We start from the raw sequence: 18,918 nt of genomic DNA on the forward strand, positions 1-18,918 counted from the left end.
TCACACTGCAGGGAAGACAAAGGCGGTCGGGTGGGGGGGGAGTACCTTTAAGAGACTTGCCCCATTGTTTCAATTGCCGGGAGATGGAAGGGAACCGGGCACCCTCTGCATTGCAAGTCCGGTGTACCATTACACCACGGCAACAAGCAAAGTAACTTGGAGTTGCATGTAAATTAGTAGCATGTGTTCAGGAACAATTGGGCATTTGTGTAAATGCTGCCTTGAGTGAATGAAGCAAACTCCAGCCTAGCACTGGTGCATTGTAATAACAAGAAACAGTGTTAACTTGTTGAAATGGCCTCTGTGTACTCGGATTTACTTTAGCAAACACTTATTAATCATGTTCGTATTTCAGAAAGGGGGGCAAATGTTATCGGGCTCAACGACGTTCATTGTGGTTTTCGAGTCTTCAAACAGCATCACAATAAATGATCAAATGTGACCGACTGAGAGCAGCGGTAAGTGATAGCCAATTACTGTGGAACGAGTTTGTCCTCGTTAGGACTCATCAGCACAATATAAGTCGCCAATGCTCACACTGCTGTGCACAGTCTTGCTTCATGGAAAATATATTTGATGTGGAGTTGCCAATTCCACATTATGGGGGCCCATTAGCTTGGCTAATGCCAGCAATAATTACGGGAGTTTTTCTCGTCATTGACAGGAAATCAAAACATGTTAGTGGAAAAGTACCGAATTACCACTGTTCAACAACGATACGCAGACACCGATTTAAAAAAAAACACGTACCACGGTATTGTGATAGAGTATACTGAGATAAAACTACTGAGAACAAGTACCGAAATAGCTAAAGATATTGGAAAACGATGATGGTGTAAAAGTGGAAATAAAACGGAGTAGTAATGCTATTGAGAAAGATACTGACAAGAGAAGACAATTCAAACATATCCAGACTCGACAAGCACAGGAAATTATATTTAAAAATAAGGTATAGTAAAAGAAAAAAGCATACGGATAAAATTTCGATTTAAAGCTTTCGTGACTGCAGGGATTGATCTTCTTGGTTCTTTCGGTAAAGTCACGTAGAATGGAAATAATAAAATAATAAAAATTTTACATAATAAAATAATTCTCACGACGTTTCGGCCACAACGCAAGCAGCCGTCCTCAGGTGGTGAGCAGGTCTGTCGAGGAGACAGAGTCTGAATGACACACAATAGTCGCTCCAAGCCTGGAGTGTGTCATTCAGACTCTGTCTCCTCGACAGACCTGCTCTCCACCTGAGGACGGCTGCTTGCGTTGTGGCCGAAACGTCGTGAGAATAATTTTATTATGTTTTATCTTCATTATTTTATTATTTCCATTCTACGTGACTTTACCGAAAGAACCAAGAAGAAGCATACGGATTATTTGTTGACGCTGCGTTGGATGTCGTGCACAAACACAGCAAACTAACTCACGTTTGTCAACAACGCTGCCTTAAAATAAAAATACAGTCCAGTATAGAGGATATAATATGTGACGTTTTGGCCAGTGGCTCTTCTTAGAATACGTTGCAGTGTATTACTTGCGAGTCATGCAAATCCTATGTATTCAAAGCCAATGCACAATGATAATTGCCTTTAGGGAACGCAACAGAAATTGGCACTGCAAAGTAAGCGGTCGAGACCGGCACACAATACACACGAGACGGCATAAAGGGAAAGTAAAGAATTTGAATTGGTGACTGGATCATCAGCTGCTGGATTCTCGGCGGATTAATTTTATTTCTTGCGACGACACGCAATGCAAACGAGATGGCACAAAGGGAAGAATATAATTGGCGACTGGATCATCAGTTGGTGGATTCTCGGCGGATGAATTACGGTATATTTCTTGCGTATGGCAATCCAGGATGTTCAGGAGCTGGGTGCCAATATCGAGGTCTGCTGGACACGGCGAGAGGGATTTAGAGGAGAGAGAGAATTCGTGTAAATTTCGATTTAAAGCTTTCGTGACTGCATGGATTCATCTTCTTGGTTCTTTCGGTAAAGTCACGTAGAAGGAAAAAAATAAAATGAAATATAAATAAAACATAATAAAAAAAATTATTATTTTATAATGTTTTATTTATATTATTTTATTATTTCCCTTCTACGTGACTTTACCGAAAGAACCAAGAAGAAGAATTCGTGTAGTTTTGTTCTTCCTCGTCCATTACGGAGCGCAGACCACAGTGGGTTTACTATATCGGTCAATAGTTTATGGCTGCATAGCCACAGTAGCTTTCCTGTGGCTTTTGAGTCTTACATTTTCCATTTTTTATTGTATAAAGATGTGCGCATGGGCCTGCCGTTGACGTTATGTTGAATGTGAAACTCGCGTGCAAAGTCGCCCCCTAATGGTTGAGTTTCGGCGCATCAATATTGTTCCAACGTAGACCATCCACGGGTGCGGGAAGGACCCCCCGACCCCTTGCACATAAAAAACCCAAACTCAACACGTTCGGTAATAACACTGTGGCCTTTAGAAAAAAAAAAACAACGTATAACAGGCGACGTTTCGGGCAATGACGCTTCTTGATAGCAAAGGTAGTCTTATTGACGAATGTGTTGATTTTCATGAATGTTTTTGCTGATGCAACACTACCAATGCAGCCGTATCATCAAATAATTATTGGTTAACGTTTCAAATGATTACTTAATATCTGGACGCCTGCGAGTCCATATGGACCCAAACCAAATGATGGCCAACACTTGAGCTGTAATCAACATCTTTCAATAGCCAACAAAACGGGGTTATGCAATCAGCGTTTTTTTAAAAATAGGAACGTTTGCACAATCTATCGATTAACAAGGGAAACGGGTATCTATAAATATTGGCTACCTCGAGCGATACTGAATTCTACCCTGACCCCCATAGACTTCACGGCTATAAATGACTAAATCGTGACCGAACCCACGACCTCCTGCATATCACGCCACTGCTGGGCAAAAGGCCTCCACTGGACGAAGCCTCCAGAAATTCCCTCTCGACAGTATGTTTGGCCTACTCTTCCAGGTTGACTGATTTCGGAAGCTAAGCAGGTACTTGTATGCAATCGTAACATCTAACTAAATTAAATCACGACGTTTCGGAGGCAACACAAGTCTCAGGTAGGACCGTCACAGCTAAATTTACTGTGACGGTCCTGCCTGAAGACGGAGACTTGTGTTGCCTCCGAAAGGTCGTGATTTAATTTAGTTATTTTTAATTAATTCAATTTTTATTATATTATTACTATTATTTTACCTACGTGACTTTACCTAAAAAAATCTAAGAGTAAGAATCAACATCACGCGCTTAATAGTATTTGTCCGGCATACATTTCTACGCGACGATGATTTAAAAAAGCCACTTCGTTGAGCCATCAACTTGTGATAGCCAGGTCGCTTTTGACAAAAACGAGTTAAAGAAGCAGCTCAGTGGGGGCCTTAACCTGGAAAAATAAAACAAAGTTTCATACATGTCAAACCCTGATCAGTGCCCTACATAATTACGGGCCAATTCAGACCTTATTGATCACCACGTGCCCTTTTAAATCTCAATGTTCATCCTACAAAGTCCCATCACAAGAGTAAAACCACAAATAGACCAAAAATATTTTTTTTGCCAGTATTGAAACGGCTGTACGGCGTATGGATCTGAAAACTCAAGTTTCCTGCACAAGAATACTGCTATAAACAAAGCTCTCTGGGTTGACAGCTGTCTGTAGTAAGTTGGGGAGCGGTGGCGAAGCGGTTAGCGCGCTGCGCTACGAACCTGGTGACCCGGGTTCGATTCCCGCTCACGGCCAATACCCAGTGACGATTATTTGAACCGGTCCTGGGCCCTCCCCTAGGTCGACTCAGCCTCAAATGAGTACCTGGTGCAATGTGTGAACATCGCCACTGGGGAGACAAAGGCGGCCGGGCGTGGTGCTGGCCACCCACCCCACCCCCTCGTGTGCCGTGCCGGCCTTCATAGGTGCTCGGTAGCAGCACTTGTCCCAACAGTTTGTTCAGGCTATACGGGGGATCTTTGTCTTTGTAATAAGTTGAGTTTCGTGGGGGGTGGCGCTCGTGCTCAAGGCATTTTCGACTTCGCGTTTTTTGTTGTTGCTGTCGTCGTGTCCCGAGACGCGACCCGTAGCCGCTTCGGAACCACAATGCCCCGCGCGCTGCGGTTTTGCCGCGAAACTCGCAATTGAGAAGAGCAGCCCGCGTCTCGCGGCGTCGCCTCGGCTGTCTGTGTCTCTCTGTCTGTGTGTGTCTGTCTGTGTCTCGCTGTGTGTGTTTGTGTCTCTCTGTCTCCCTGTGTGTGTGTCTCTCTGTGTCTGTCTGTGTCGCTGTGTCTCTCTCTGTGTCTCTGTGTGTGTCTCTCTCTGTGTGCGTCTCTCTGTGTGTCTCTCCCTGTGTGTCTCTCCCTGTGTGTTTCTTTCTGTTTGTATCTCTCTGTTTGTCTGTGTGTGTGTCTGTCTGCCTCTGCGTGTCTGTCTCTGGTTGTCTCTGCGTCTGTCTCTGTCGGCGTCTTTCTCTGTCTGCGTGTCTCTCTCTGGTTGTCTCTGTGTGTCTGTCTCTGTCTGCGTGTCTCACAGTGTCTCTGTCTCTACGTTGAGAGTGGTAGTGTAGTGGTTAGCGCACCGCGCTACGAACCCGGTGACCCGGGTTACCTGAACCGCTCCTGGGCACCCCCCCCCCCCCTAGGTCGACTCAGCCTCAAATCAGTACTTGGTGCAGTGGTGTGTAAACATCGCCACTAGGGAGACAAAGGCGGTCGGGTGTGGTGCTGGCTATCCACCCCCTCGTGTACCGTTCCGGCCTTCATAGGTGCTACTCACTAACAGCACTTGCCCCTACAGTCTGTTAAAGGTTATATGGGGGGCATCTTGTCTCTACGTGTCTCCTACTCCCCGTGTCTCTTCAGTCTCACTACTTCTGTCTTCGAGCCTAACCGTGTCTCTTGAGTGTCCGAGTCTCACTGTTTCGGTGTTCATTTGTGTCTCCGTGTTGTCTCTCAGTGTCGCGTTTTGAGTCTCCCCGAGTCAGGACGTGGTGCTGGCCACCCACCCCTCTCGTGCCGGCCTTCATAGGCGCTCGCTAACATCACTTGCCCCAACAGTCTGTTCAGGCTATACGGGGGGGGGTTTCGTCTCTCCGAGTGGCCATGCACTCAGCTTAGCGTCTCCAACTCGCTCCTCGTCTTTTTGCCTTCCCGTGCCCACGTGTCCCCGAGTCTCCCGTCTCTCGGACGTTCAAAGGTCCCCTTACCCACCAAGACTCCCGTGGACTCGCCCCGCATCTCGTGTCTCTGCCACCCACACCGCCGAGTATCTTCTGGCCGCGTTGCCGGGTCGCGATGTCTCCATCCTGGGAAAAGGAAGTGAAAGGTGCGTGGAGATACGATGATTTGCACACGCACAATTTATACACCCTTAGACGTTTATTTTGTTGTTACATAAACACAAACAAGATCCCCTTATAGCCTTATCGGACGTCTGGAATAAGTGCCGTGCGCCGAGCACTTATGAAGGTCGCCACGGCACTACGCCCGACCGCCTTTGTCTCCCTAGTGGCGATGTTTACGCACCGCATTATGTAACGCATTTGAGGCCGCGTGTGTGTTGGTTATGCGTTTGTTGTTCTCCCCGAGTGGGCCTGCTGTGTGGATGTGGGCCATGCTGGGTTCAGAAGTGACCATTTGTGAACCAATTGCACAATTTGTCACGCGCTCAAGTCAAAAATATCTTCCTTTTTCTCCACGCCCACTTCAAAATCCCCAAATGACTCTCATGTCTTTACTATTACCTTCAAAAGACTTGCATATGAAAGTTACCGGTGCGGTGATGGTAAGAGTGAAATACATTAATTTAAAAAAAATGTGTGACTCGCATACCTGATTATTACCTTAACGGATGACGTATGTGTGGTTTGTGTACTTGACAGCACTGCAGAAGGACAAGGCAAAAGCTCAGAAGGCCAATAACCTTCGAGAGGAGGCTACCATCTGCAATCAGATTGGGGATTTGCTGGCCAGCCATGGTACGGAATTGTGCCAGTTTGTAGTTTAATGCATTTCACTTCTCAATGACTGTTATGATTTGTATTATTATCGTCTGCGCTTATTTCCATTGGTGGCCTTCCAACGGTTTAGGACTGCGCCTTTACACGGCAGGGACTAGCCCAGGGGTCGGCAACCTACGACTCCGGAGCCGCATGCGGCTCTTTACGGGCTGCTTCTTGACGATATGTACGTATGTACAGTATGTACTCAGATGCATTGCGGCTCTTGAAATACTGAATTTTGTACCGAATTGGAAAGAAATGGCTCTTCTTGTTATTTTGGTTGCCGACCCCTGGACTAGCCTGTCCAGAGGATTACTGTCACTGGCCTCCCGCAAAGTGTGTAAAGTGACCTGGAGAAATGAGGTGCTGAGTTGACCTCTTATTAGGATTTGAACTTGCTATAATCTGATTGTGAGTCAAGCAGTGCACAAATAATACACCAAGAAAATGTTTTATTTAACGTGAGGATGTTTGATATATCACACCTAGAGAAGGGTAACCACTGACCTTTGCATTATGAAAAAAGGTCCCGGACGAGATAGGCTAACAGAACATCATCAAGAAGTGGGTCGGGTTGGGTAACCGCAGTCGCCCAAGGCAGTGATGTCACACCTCAAGCGCTGTGTGACGTCTTGTCTTATTCTTAGGTTTTTTCGGTAAAGTCACGTAGGTAAAACATTAAAATTAATGCTGCTGCAGCAGCAAATCTGGCTGTGACGGTCCCACCTGATGACGGAGACTTGTGTTGCCTCCGAAACGTCGTGATTTTTATTTTATTTTACTTTCATTAATTTTAATGTTTTACCTACGTGACATTACCGAAAAAACCTAAGAATATGAATCCTTGCAGTCACGAAAGCTTCAAATCTAGAATTAACGTATTGTCTTGTTTTTGCTTTTTGGAAGGTACAGTAAAACCTTGGATTGCGAGTAACTTGGTCTGCGAGTGTTTTGCAAGACGAGCAAATGTTTTAAATAAATATTAATTTGATAAACGAGCGAGGTCTTGCAATACGAGTAGTACGTATACGCTTTGTCTGCCGAGCGTCACGTGATCACAACTGATATACGAGTGCTTTGATATACGAGTGCTTTGGATTACAAACACGTTTCCGGAACGAATTATGCTCGCAATCCAAGGTTTTACTGTAACCGCTCATTTGATGCTGTAACTTCTGAGGACAAACACATTCTTGAAAGCATTACAGAATCCATGCCTATGCATGATTTGTATTCCTTGTGTTTTACGATTTAGCACATTTACTAATTTTAAATTCCATAGTCGAGGTGCACCAAATATTGACTTCGCTCCGGCAAAATATAAGTTGCTTTTTCTAAATGGATTCTTAAAAGTGCACCCACTTTTTGTCCTTCTGGTCATCAGTACACATGGAGCTGAAACAAATATGAGATGGTGCTCATTTCTATCAGTGATGTAAATTGCACAATCCTATAGGAAGCCAGTCTATCCACAGGAAGAACACCTGAATAGCAGTCTGGTCACAACTCGAGCTGAAGATACGTGTCACATGGTATTGTAGCCCGGAGAGAAATGGTAATGCAATCTAGAAACTGGACATTTGAAATGAGATACGAGCAGAGATAGGCAGGTATGAGCAAAACATTTGTATAACAGCAGGGAGCGTGGCTCTGAGGTCTCATAATGGTTGTGTCAGACACTGAGCCGATACCACTGATGGACTGGGTTAGTATCGAGGCCCCAGATGTTCTAGTGATCACTGTTAATGAGTTGAGTTAAACAACCATCTGTTTGATCGAGCAGTTAAACCGAGTTGTGTTGATCGTTTGTCATCCCTAACCTTGCCTTCAGGACATTACAAGGAGGCCATCGAAGAGCACCAACAGGAACTGCAGCTCTCCGAATCTCTTAATGATGTTATCGGGACAGCTGTCGCTAACCGCAAGATCGGCGAAAGTTGGGCAATGTTGGAAAACTATGGCCGAGCCTTAAAGGTGAGGCCGCGTACAGGCATCAATGAGTGTTCCGTCGGCTCTACAAAAGTCCAATTGTGCAGTGGCACCTTCCAATTGAAATATTCTCATTGGTGCATATATGCGAGATGCAAGGCATTTTGGGCAGGCTTGGGGTGTGTGGACCAAATGTCACGAGCCATTTTATTTGAGTGCCGAAGGACAAATATGTCTCCGAGAAGATGTTTTGTGGCTCGCATTGGTTTTTTATCACCAAATTGCTTGCTTGTGAAATATCACCAATGGTGTGACACGTGGGGACAACAACTTGTAAGGTTTCTCGTAAATTACAGAACACTGTTAAAGCCTTGTTGCATGGTATGAGAGTGATTTGAAAGTCCAGGGCCTGAGATAGGACTCCTACTCTCCAACAAAGTATGCATTTTTTTCTCAAGAGTACAATGTTTTTAAGAAGGATTGTCAAATTTTATGGCAATAGTTATTTGATCAGGTATTTCATATCGTATTGTTTGGATGTGAGTTAATACATAGAGACATCTAAAACGCTTGGAGGCAATCAGGAGGAGATAAAGTAAATGCAGACGTATCTGGAGAAATCTATTCTCAAGCATAAACCACCTTCAGTGGAAATCCACAGGAAAGGAATCTAAGGGAATTTTTCACGTACGTTTTTTTATGCGACTGACCACTGTCTTCAAGTGACTTCATCGTTTTTACAAAGTTAAATAATCACTTATGGGGAAAGACATTTTCTACAGACAATGGGGTACACCGCTGTGGTGTAGCGCACTGGGCTTGCAGTCCAGAGGTCGCCGGTTCAATAACCTGGCATGGCAGATAAAAAAAATCTGACAATTAAAAAAATCCCCATATCCAGCGGTATAAATGTTTGACCACAGTTAGTCACTCGGCAGATTGCATGTGGTGGTGTAAAGTGCGTGTCCTCTGACCACTTTCTTCAGGACGTCTGACCAGCGTGGAAGAGTAGGCCAAAATATCCTTTAGAGGCGCATTCTAAAGGGGTTTCTCGTGGAGGCTCTTCCATCAGCAGTGGCGTTGGCAAGCAATTGCAGGGGCTGCACCTGTGGTTTAAGAAACAGTTCCATCATTCTGGGCTGGTAACAGAGCCATGAATGAAGTGTGTTGCACTTTGTGGACAACCGTGTACAAACTTACCATCATTTCATGAAGGCTATTGACTCTTCGGTCACCGTTTGCACTCTCCCCTGTCACTCGTGTGTCGCGACAGCACCAGCAAAAGCACCTGGAGCTATCTCGCTCGATGGGAAACAGGGTAGAGGAGCAGCGAGCCTTGGCCACCATCGGGCGCACCTACCTCTTCTACTTTGACACGGATCCTGAGAATACTGAAGCTCTTCAGAAAGCTGAGGAGGCCTTCCTAGCGAGCTTGAAAATTGTGGATCAGCAACTTGAAGGTACCCCAGCACATTTGCTGGTGTTGACTGTCTTGTTTAAAAAAATGTGCTTACCTTGATTTACAGATTAGGGTTTGGTGCCACAATGTTTAGCATATGTTTCATGACAACCTAGCTTTGAGCACGGTACATTAAATGAGATGCAATGCAACTTAACAGAAAAAAGTAAATGACAGTGTTTGGAACAATACAGAGGAAAAATTAATGACCTGATTATTTTGTTCGTTGATTGAAACCTACTGAAGAGTTTGTTAAATGCCAAAAACCCACTAATTTTAGCGGAACAGTCTTATTAGATATATGCAGATTTAGTTTTAAAAGATGCAGAACTTATAAACATTTCACGATTAATTTTCCCAGAAGTTTGTTAAATTGTCATAATTCAGGATTGCTATTCGATTTGAAAATGTCTATTATTATTTTTTGCCTACTCCTTAGTATTTTCCTTCCGGTTCTTTCTATCTCAATAGTACAGCTTTATTGGCAACTTTATTTAATGAATGTACGGATCGTTCCACACTTAACGTCTGTTAGCTTGACGTGCAGGTACGTGATATTGCATTCTTGTCTGCGTCTTTCCACGTGCACGTGCGCGCAGTTGAATTGCCATGGAAGGAGCTGAACGAGATGAGGGCACGGCTCTTCCTCAACCTCGGCTTGGTGTACGACCACCGTCAAGATGCTGCCCGCAGTCAGAAATTCTTTCGCAAGAGCATCTTCTTGGCAGAGTGAGTCGTGGATTATTATAAAAAAAAACTTGTAAAGACTGTATTTTAGTCAAAATTTCACTTTCCTATGGTGGTAGTGAGTCTTGCCATAAGACAACCACTGTCAATTCCCCATCAAGTGGTGCATATTTTTTTTATTATCCCTGGAGGGACCCTGACTGAACTTGGAATCTTACAACCGCGAGATGTACGCCCTACCCGCTCCGTGTACTTGGCTGGATTTAAAATACAACGGTAAAAATTAAAGATGATTAAACCCAGGCCTTGCTTGACAAAGTACACTTTAGATGGTTATTAAGGGTCACCTTTACCACTTGGTGAAGCTGGAAATTCATCCGTAACTTTCATAAACATTCACAAAGCCTCCCAATGTGCCTGTAAAAACTTCTACCAACTGTTACATTCCACAAGCTTTAATCCCGCTAGATATCTGACAAACTACAATCTGGATATAAAATTAACATCCATGTCCTGGTATTAAATATGTATAAGAGCCTTAGTAAAAAGTAAATATATATAACAGTGATTTACATGTACACTGCTCTGTATGTCGTACATAGAACACCAGCTACAATTTTGAGGGCCCATTGCTGGAATTGTTGCCAGACCCAAGATAGTGATGCAAGCCTTTCACTGGCTTTATTCAAAAGCTACTTTAATTTATACTCTTTGGTTCTTTCAGGAAAAGGTCGTCTAGACCGCTTGTGTTGTGATCGAAACGTCGTGATTTTTTTATTTTATTTCTAACTACGTGACTTTACCGAAAGAACCATAAGAGTATGGATTCCTACAGTCACGAAAGCTTCAAATCAAGATGACTACTTGAATTTATGAGCCTAAGCTACTCACTGTGTCAGTGTAGTCCCTCAAACACGAAGACTGTCACACCTCTATTGCTACCAGTATTTCCAAATCTATATTGGTCAGTGTTAATCAGAATCATTGATTTTCAGTCTGCCAAAACTCATGAACTCATTCAGCCCTCCCTACTTTAGAATGTTATTTGCTGTGTGGATCTTTTCACACCTATAAATTTGGTGTGACAGTAGACCATTCTCCCCGTAGCAATACAAAATAAGGGACTACATCGTCAGTGGTGTACAAACACAAGCTAATAAATCTCACACATTTTTTTACTGAAAATAATAACCAAAAAATACTCGTCTAACTTTTCTCACAAGTCCTTGGGAGCAGAAGACTATTACTTGTTTAAAACTAGTTGGCATAAATTTAGATTTTAAAGCTTTCGTGACTGCAGGGATTAATATTCTTGGTTCTTTCGGTAAAGTCACGTAAAAGGGAAATAATAAAATTATTCTAAAAATATAGTTGGCATAAGCGTAATTTTCCAAATCATAAGCATATTAAATGTATTTATTTGAAGGCAGTATCAATGGTGAAGGGTGTGAGTTTTGTTAGTTCATCTCTACAACACTACCGAAAAAACCACGACATGTTAAAAAAATTTTGGTATTGTCAAAGATATAATTGTTCGGAAATCTCAACACCTGCATGTAGCATTTTAAGTAGTAACATTACATTCATCGCCATAATATTACTTAACTTGGATAGCGTTAGCACACTCGCCACTTGTTGCCGAGATTCAGACCCAATGCGGCACGCCTGTATTTTTTTGTGCCACCCCCCTTGCAGGAAAAACAACCTCACGGAGGACTTATACCGTGCTAACTTCATCCTGGGGAACCTGCACTTCCGCGGCAATGAGCTCTCAAGGGCACTGCGCCACTTGGAAGCGGCGCGTGACTGGGCTCAGCGCGCGCGCAACCGCAGCATGGAGACCGAAGCCTACGCTGCTATTGGGCAGGTCAGCTGAGTAGTGCCTGACCCAGACTTCGCACCTCCGAATTAGCACGGTTGGCTACGTACGGTGCGAAAGAAGTTCTACATACATACATACACACACAGAGACCCGCAAACGCACATACCCATAGAGACCCATAGAGGCACCCATAGACGTAAAATGGCTCACAGAGACCTACAGAAATCCAGACCCATAGAGGCACCCATAGAGACACCCATAGAGACCTACAGTGACCCACAGATTTGCACGGTGGGCTACGTATGGTGCGAAAGAAGTTCAACATAAATAAATAAAGAGAACCACAGACATCCAGACCCATAGATACCCATAGAGACACCCATAGACAGAGACCCACAGACATCCAGACCCATAGATACCCATAGAGACACCCATAGAGACCTGCAATGACCCACAGATTAGCACAGTTGGCTACGTACGGTGCGAAAGAAGTTCAACATACATAGAAACTAAATATTTTGTGATGTATACATTATATGTATAGATTACCCCCCCCCCCGCCCCTTTGCCCAGTTGTATTCTAGCTGTGCTATTTGGGGTTAAGTCATGGGGGTAATGTTTACATGTGCAAGTCTTGTAAGGGAGTGCAACCCTGTGTGTCAGTGAAATGGCCTGCAGAAGCAGATAGTGCTGAACTGCTTCTGAGAGCCCGTCAAGGAACGACAACAAACTACACACATAAAGCAGTTGTACTGTGTTCACACTAGCCGTTGTTTCCCTTGTTTGACAGATCATATTGCATCTGGGAGACTTCATGGCGGCAAGCAGATAGTGCAGAACTGCTTCTGAGAGCCCATCAAGGGTCAGACAACAAACTACACACATAAAGCAGTTGTACTGTGTTCACACTAGCCGTTGTTTCCGTTGTATGGCAGATCATGTTGCATCTGGGAGACTTCGTGGCGGCCAAGCGCTCGCTACGGAAGGCCTACAAGCTGGGCTCGATGCAGTCTCCCGATTACACCAAGCTGGTGCAGAATCTCAAAACCGGTGAGGATATTTGAGAGTTAAAATTTCGGTAGGCAGTGTTTTTTACCCAACACGATCATCCTGATATATGTTTAATGTACTTTATGATAGGTAGTCTTGATTTATAGATGCTTGAGAGTGGCATCTCTTTTCCCCAAGGGGGTCCTGACAAGATGGCAGCGAGAAAGTGTTGTAGATGTAATGAGGGAGAGGAGGTTGTGATGGATGGGATGTGTGTTGCATAGAGGAGGGCAGTTTACCAAAACAGGCAATGGGAGTGGTACCCAGAGACTGGTGATCAACATAAAGACCAACATCCATAATTGTTTAAACTGTAAGGTGACCTCGAAGCATCAGGCGTTGGTTCACCTTATACAGAAAGAAAGTGATGATGAGGTGTGGCGGCATCACTGGCATTGGCCATGATGACCTCTTGACCTCGATGACATCATTTTAATACTGGACTTTGTAACGAATCCTGGTGTGTAAGAATACTACAACATACGAAGTGTGCAGCTTGCTTGCAATCGGGGCACATTTCGCATATCCATTTAGCGCGGTGCGCTGTGGTGTGTGCGATAGAAAGTTCATACATTCAACAATGTACAGTGCATAAAAAGTACGGTGCGAAAGCAATTCAACATATATAGTTTTATGTATGTATGTTAAACTTTTTTCGCACCATACATAAAGCTATGTATGTATGTATGTTGAACTTCTTTTGCACCGTACTTCTTTCGCACCGTACATTGTTGTATCGATGTTGAACTTCTTTCGCACTGTACGTAGCCAACCGTGCTAATCGCAGGAGCGGGGGAAAGGACAATGAACTTGAACACAAAAGGCATTTCCCAAGAAATTTTTTTTCATTGTTGCGTGCTGGCCGTGTGAAGCGATAAAGGGGAACCACCTTGAGGAGGGCTTGTCGGAGCTGCCGGAGAGTGACCTCTTGGGCAACATGCAGCTGTGTGAACAATTGGGCGACCTCTACAGCAAGATACCCAACTACCCCAAAGCCCTCGCATGCTACACCAATCAGGTAATGCGTTTGCGGCCAATGTTGGGGTTCGTAATTAGTTTTTTAAACTTAACTAAAAACTAAACAGTTTTTTTTTTTTACCAGGTAAGGCCCACTGAGCTATATAGCTATTTTTCAGAAGCAACCAGGCCACAAATGATGGCTCAGCAAAGTGTTTTATCATGTGAAAATTTACAGCAGCCAAATACTCTAAACGGCACGTTGCTTCTAAATGTGGAGGGGAAAACCGGGGGACCCGGAGAAAATTCCACGCAACAACGAGGAGAGAAACATGCACACTCTAAATATACAGCAGGCGTCAGGGTCAGGATCGAACCCACGACCTCCTGTATACCAGGCGAGGTAGTTAACATATCGCTACTGTGGCATCCCCGCACTTCATCAGCTGCATAACTCAAAACGATCACTGGCGTCTTTGTGTAGAATATGAATAACATAAATAAGCAGTGTCTCCTTCATGTATCCGTCTCTCCATACACTGTAAATATATAAACTTATTTCTTCGGAGTGCATAATTTCAGCAGCATTGATTCAGAACAAGCAACAACTCTGGATCGGTTTCAATATTCAGTGACTCATCAGCAGAGTCAAGCTTGCTTGAATCAATGCTGGCGAACTGCTAGATGTTACAGGCAAGGAATCCCCTCTATATGCTTGGTTCTTTCGGTAAAGTCACGTAGATAGAAAACAAAAATCTAAATTAAAGCAAAAAACCCACGACGTTTCGATCGCAACACAAGCGGCCTTCCTTAAGGTGGAGAAGAAGACCCCTTGTGTTGCGATGGAAACGTCGTGGGTTTTTTTTCTTTTAATTTAGATTTCTGTTTTCTCTCTACGTGACTTTACCGAAAGAACCAAGAATATGAATTCCTGCAGTGACGAAAGTTTTAAGTCTAAATCCCCTCTATGTTATAAGAAATGCTTTTCTATCAGTATTGTTTTATGTGGAGACAGATGTGGACGAGACATTTATCATCATCATGATACTATCTTGAAGCAAGTGTGAGTTAGCTACTCTTTCTGGAGTTTTTTTCAAAAGCCAATTTTTTTCAGGCGAGGTAGTTAACATCTCGCCACCTACTTAGTAAGATCGTGTCGGTATAATGTCAGTTAGAGCTCAAACCCTAATGACCTCTTAGCACCTACTGAAGGACCTGGATCAGGACGTATATTCATTTGAGGTCTGAGCTGTTGCTAAAACGGTGTGATGCTGGTTTCAACAGTATACAGGTTAAACATTCCATGCGTAAGAAAATGTTAACAGGGTCAAGATTGTAATAGTTACTGAAAAAACCTTAAATTACATGCAGCATTAAGCCATTAGAGCAATGTATATCAGTATATATCAGACTTTATTTATTCTGGAGGAATCCAATGAGTTTTAAAGCTCTTTTTTCACAAATGTCCAGTTGGGGCAGGTCAGAACGTTACAACAACAAACAATACGAAAGTGAGGTCTAGGCCGGCGGGCGGGGTCACTGGTTGGGGTCGAACTTTTGTTGAACTGTGTTGCAGCTGGAGTTCGCGGAGAGATTGGAGAAGCCCGCGTGTGAGCGAGCTGTCATCCACGTGTCCTTGGCGACGACTTACGTCGACTTGAAGGAGTTCTCCCAGGCCGAGCACCACTTCCTGCAAGAGCTGCAGCTGCGAAGTGGCAACGCCCAGGAGGTACGGCGTCGTTTTAAGAGCGATTGCACGTGCCAATATCGCCCGCAATAAACTTGGCACCAGTGGAATGGGAACGGTACCGGGGGGGCATAGAGCAATAGGAATGAGAGAAGACGCCCGTCACGACCTCGGTGGCTAACGCCGACTGAGCAAAGTAAAGTGCAACCGTGCGCAATGAATCGCACGAAAAATGTAAGTGGTAAATAAATCTTAAAGTACACCTCGGTCGGTAATTGGCATCATTCTGTGATGTGCTGTTGGGCTGTACACTGCGCAGTATTATTCTGCAAGATGTCCGATGCGCTTGCTCCACTTGCTGTGGGAGCTTCTTCAAGGAGCTACATTGAGCGGCTCATGTTCTCTCACCGTGTATTGGAGGGAGAATGTGAGCTGCTTATTTCACATGCTACAAAGTATCAAAGAGCTATACAGAACGACTGTAAAAACCTACACTGACTGCAAAAACTTAGTAATAATTCACATTGGCATTTGCAAAACCAGACAAAATTATATCAGTATTTGTGTAAAACAATTAATTATAAACCCCACGGCTAATACAATGTGTCACCTTTTCACTGAATTGTTCATTCATATTATGTATATTGGCCGAGTATAAGGTGGTAATTTTTGCCAGCCAGATTTATAAACTTTGAACGGAGCCAATAGCTATGTGAACATTGCACAGTTGGTGGATTTCATACCAAGATCAAGGGATCAATGCCATTTTCACACCACATATTGCAGCAGGTTCACAGATCAATGATCTCCGTAAGACTGCTCTCGCAATTATCCCACCATACGGCTTATTCCCGGTCTCTGACCACTGGGTGTCACTGCAGTGCCTGTTTCAGGAACTTGCCCTTGTCCATTCTAAACACGAGCCCCAGCTTGTCACTGAAACCTCGTGATTATGTAGAAGCTTTGCTTTCAGCCAAAAGTCTAAGCATCATCTGCATGCACCTCTGCTCAGAGGCCAGAAGCTCCTTTTCATGTTGCTTTATGAATGTCCAACTCTCAGACCCATACACCAATATAAACTTCAGTTCTAGCTCAAACACCCATATTGAATGTATGGGGAGACTTGTATTTAACTTGTATGCCAATGCACTCTGAAGCTAATGGAGTGCATAATAGACGAAGAAAATGTGTTGCGCAAGACGGGACATACAAATATATTACGAATGAGACAAAATAATTGATTCTATTATTGAATCGTGACAACAAATCTCGACAGTTTATCAAATCGCCGGTGTTCGTTTGGTGTGTGGTGAATTGTTACATGTCTACCAAGTAAGGCATCATCCACAGCAGGGAAACCATGTCGATGAAATTACCAGCTTATGTCAAGTCAGGTTTATTTGTTTAACCAGGTGAGAACGCAACAGACCAGGATAGTCTTATTTGTAATATTGACCTTGGTCAGAATTTCAGTCATCGAGGATGTTATAAAACAAGGCTCAGCAGTACAGTTGATAATCGAATATCCGGCGCCACGCGATTATCCGGCTTCCAACATTATCCGATTTCCAACATCCAGCTTCCAACATTATCCAGCTTCCAACATTATCCAGCTTCCAACATTATCTGACTTCCAACATCCAGCTTCCAATATTATCTGACTTACAACATTATCCAGATTACAACATTATCCAGCTTCCAACGTTATCCAGCTTCCAACATTATCCGGCGGTCCCGGATCGATCCGTAGAAAACCGCTGCCAAGGCTGTAACTTAGTCCGGCGATCGGCAGCACCATGTGTGTGACACAAAAAAAAGTAGCTATGCTTGAATTCAGTATCAAATGTTACGTAGAGTACATCATACACTACATACAACTTAAACAATGAAAATACTGCACGTATATACAGCACCCGATGCAGAGTCTTCGAGATTGGAGTGGTACGTACAGGACAGTAAATACACTTAACTATTTCCAGGAGGATATTTATTTTTGTTTATTTGTATGTTTCTGCCAAATTCACATAGTAAACAAATGTAAAACAAACATATAACAACACCTAAAAATATAATATCATGCAAGAATGTGCAAAATAAGCTGTATTAAGTAATGATGGTGTAGTGATTATAATCATTATAATTATAATCCGGCGCCCTTTCCCACCACCCCACCCCCCCGAAGCCGCCGGATCATTAATGATCGACTCCGTATTAACTACATTTCCTTAATGCATTCTGCAATGTGGTTTTGTGTCCGTGTAAAATGAAAAGAGCCATCTTTGTCTCTCTGCTCAGGAGTGTGAGACCTGGCTGAACATCGCCAATGTCCGGGAGGAGATGGGTCGGTCGTTTGCCGACGTGGCTGCATGCTACCACTGTGCCTTGAATTCGGCCAAAAAGGATGGCCTACGCAAGCTGCAGGTACAGTTCTCCCGCGCGCCCCACTCGTGAGCTTCCTCATTCTAAAAAAGCACCAACATCACGTGGGAAAAATATATATCACAACGACAGTGGTCCCTTGGTTAACCATGTTAATTGTATCCTCGATAAACTATCGTCGATTGAAATTTTCGTTGTCGAATGTAGGAAATACACATTAAAGGCTTAATTTTGTTCCAAGACGATCGGAAGTTGACCTTGATCACCCGAGAAACATAGTTTAGAATATTTTAAATGTTAAATTAATAAATAAACGTTATAATAACATATTCAATTATTAATATTAATAGAAACATGGATAAATTATGCATAAATAGAGCATACAAATGCGCGTAAATAGAGGCTAAAAGAAAAATTCATACCTTAGGCTAAGAAGATGGATGGTTTAAGGGGTTGATGGCGGAATTGGGGTTGGAGAAAATTGTTCTCAAAACGTTCATAAAAGGGCGTCGCTGATTGGCCGATGTCTGCTGAATCCACTTAGGAGTGCTCCGATTGGCCGAAATTAGCGGCCGCGTGATAATGTAAACATATCGTTAAGCGAAAATGTGTAGTTAATAGAGACATAGGACCCTACAGGAGGCGGATCGTTAATCTAAATATCGTTAATCGATGGCATCATAAACCGAGGGACCCCACTGTATCTCGTTAAATGCTATTGTATCGACTGTCACCACCACAATCGTAACCACCTCATCATCACCAGCGCTACCGTTATAATCACTGCTGGATCCAGTATCCTCATCATCTCCATCGTGTGTTGCCCCGAAGCCTTCGTGTACCCTCCTCGAGGAGTGCCCACGTTCTATTAGCACGGTTGGCTACGTACGGTGTGAAAGAAGTTCAACATACATAAACATTCTTT

The 18,918-nt window shown here is 43.7% G+C and overlaps 1 protein-coding gene across 3 annotated transcripts in view; it reads left to right on the forward strand.

The window, feature by feature from the left end:
* The first annotated feature begins 4,156 nt into the window (after positions 1 to 4,156).
* Positions 4,157 to 18,918, forward strand: part of TONSL (tonsoku like, DNA repair protein) — a 72,691-nt gene continuing 57,929 nt past the window's right edge. For all 3 annotated transcript variants that reach the window (XM_061573375.1, XM_061573374.1, XM_061573376.1), the window contains exons 1-10: positions 4,157 to 5,347; positions 5,904 to 5,999; positions 7,855 to 7,997; positions 9,226 to 9,412; positions 10,011 to 10,140; positions 11,794 to 11,965; positions 12,856 to 12,970; positions 13,843 to 13,988; positions 15,504 to 15,656; positions 17,910 to 18,035. In XM_061573375.1, coding sequence (XP_061429359.1) covers positions 5,317 to 5,347; positions 5,904 to 5,999; positions 7,855 to 7,997; positions 9,226 to 9,412; positions 10,011 to 10,140; positions 11,794 to 11,965; positions 12,856 to 12,970; positions 13,843 to 13,988; positions 15,504 to 15,656; positions 17,910 to 18,035 — 1,299 coding nt within the window. In that variant the 5' untranslated portion in view covers positions 4,157 to 5,316. The remainder of the gene's footprint in view (positions 5,348 to 5,903; positions 6,000 to 7,854; positions 7,998 to 9,225; positions 9,413 to 10,010; positions 10,141 to 11,793; positions 11,966 to 12,855; positions 12,971 to 13,842; positions 13,989 to 15,503; positions 15,657 to 17,909; positions 18,036 to 18,918) is intronic.

This window comes from Lethenteron reissneri, chromosome 52, assembly GCF_015708825.2.
Source record: "Lethenteron reissneri isolate LAM-NWPU_2019-01 chromosome 52, ASM1570882v1, whole genome shotgun sequence".
Taxonomy (NCBI): domain Eukaryota; kingdom Metazoa; phylum Chordata; class Hyperoartia; order Petromyzontiformes; family Petromyzontidae; genus Lethenteron; species Lethenteron reissneri.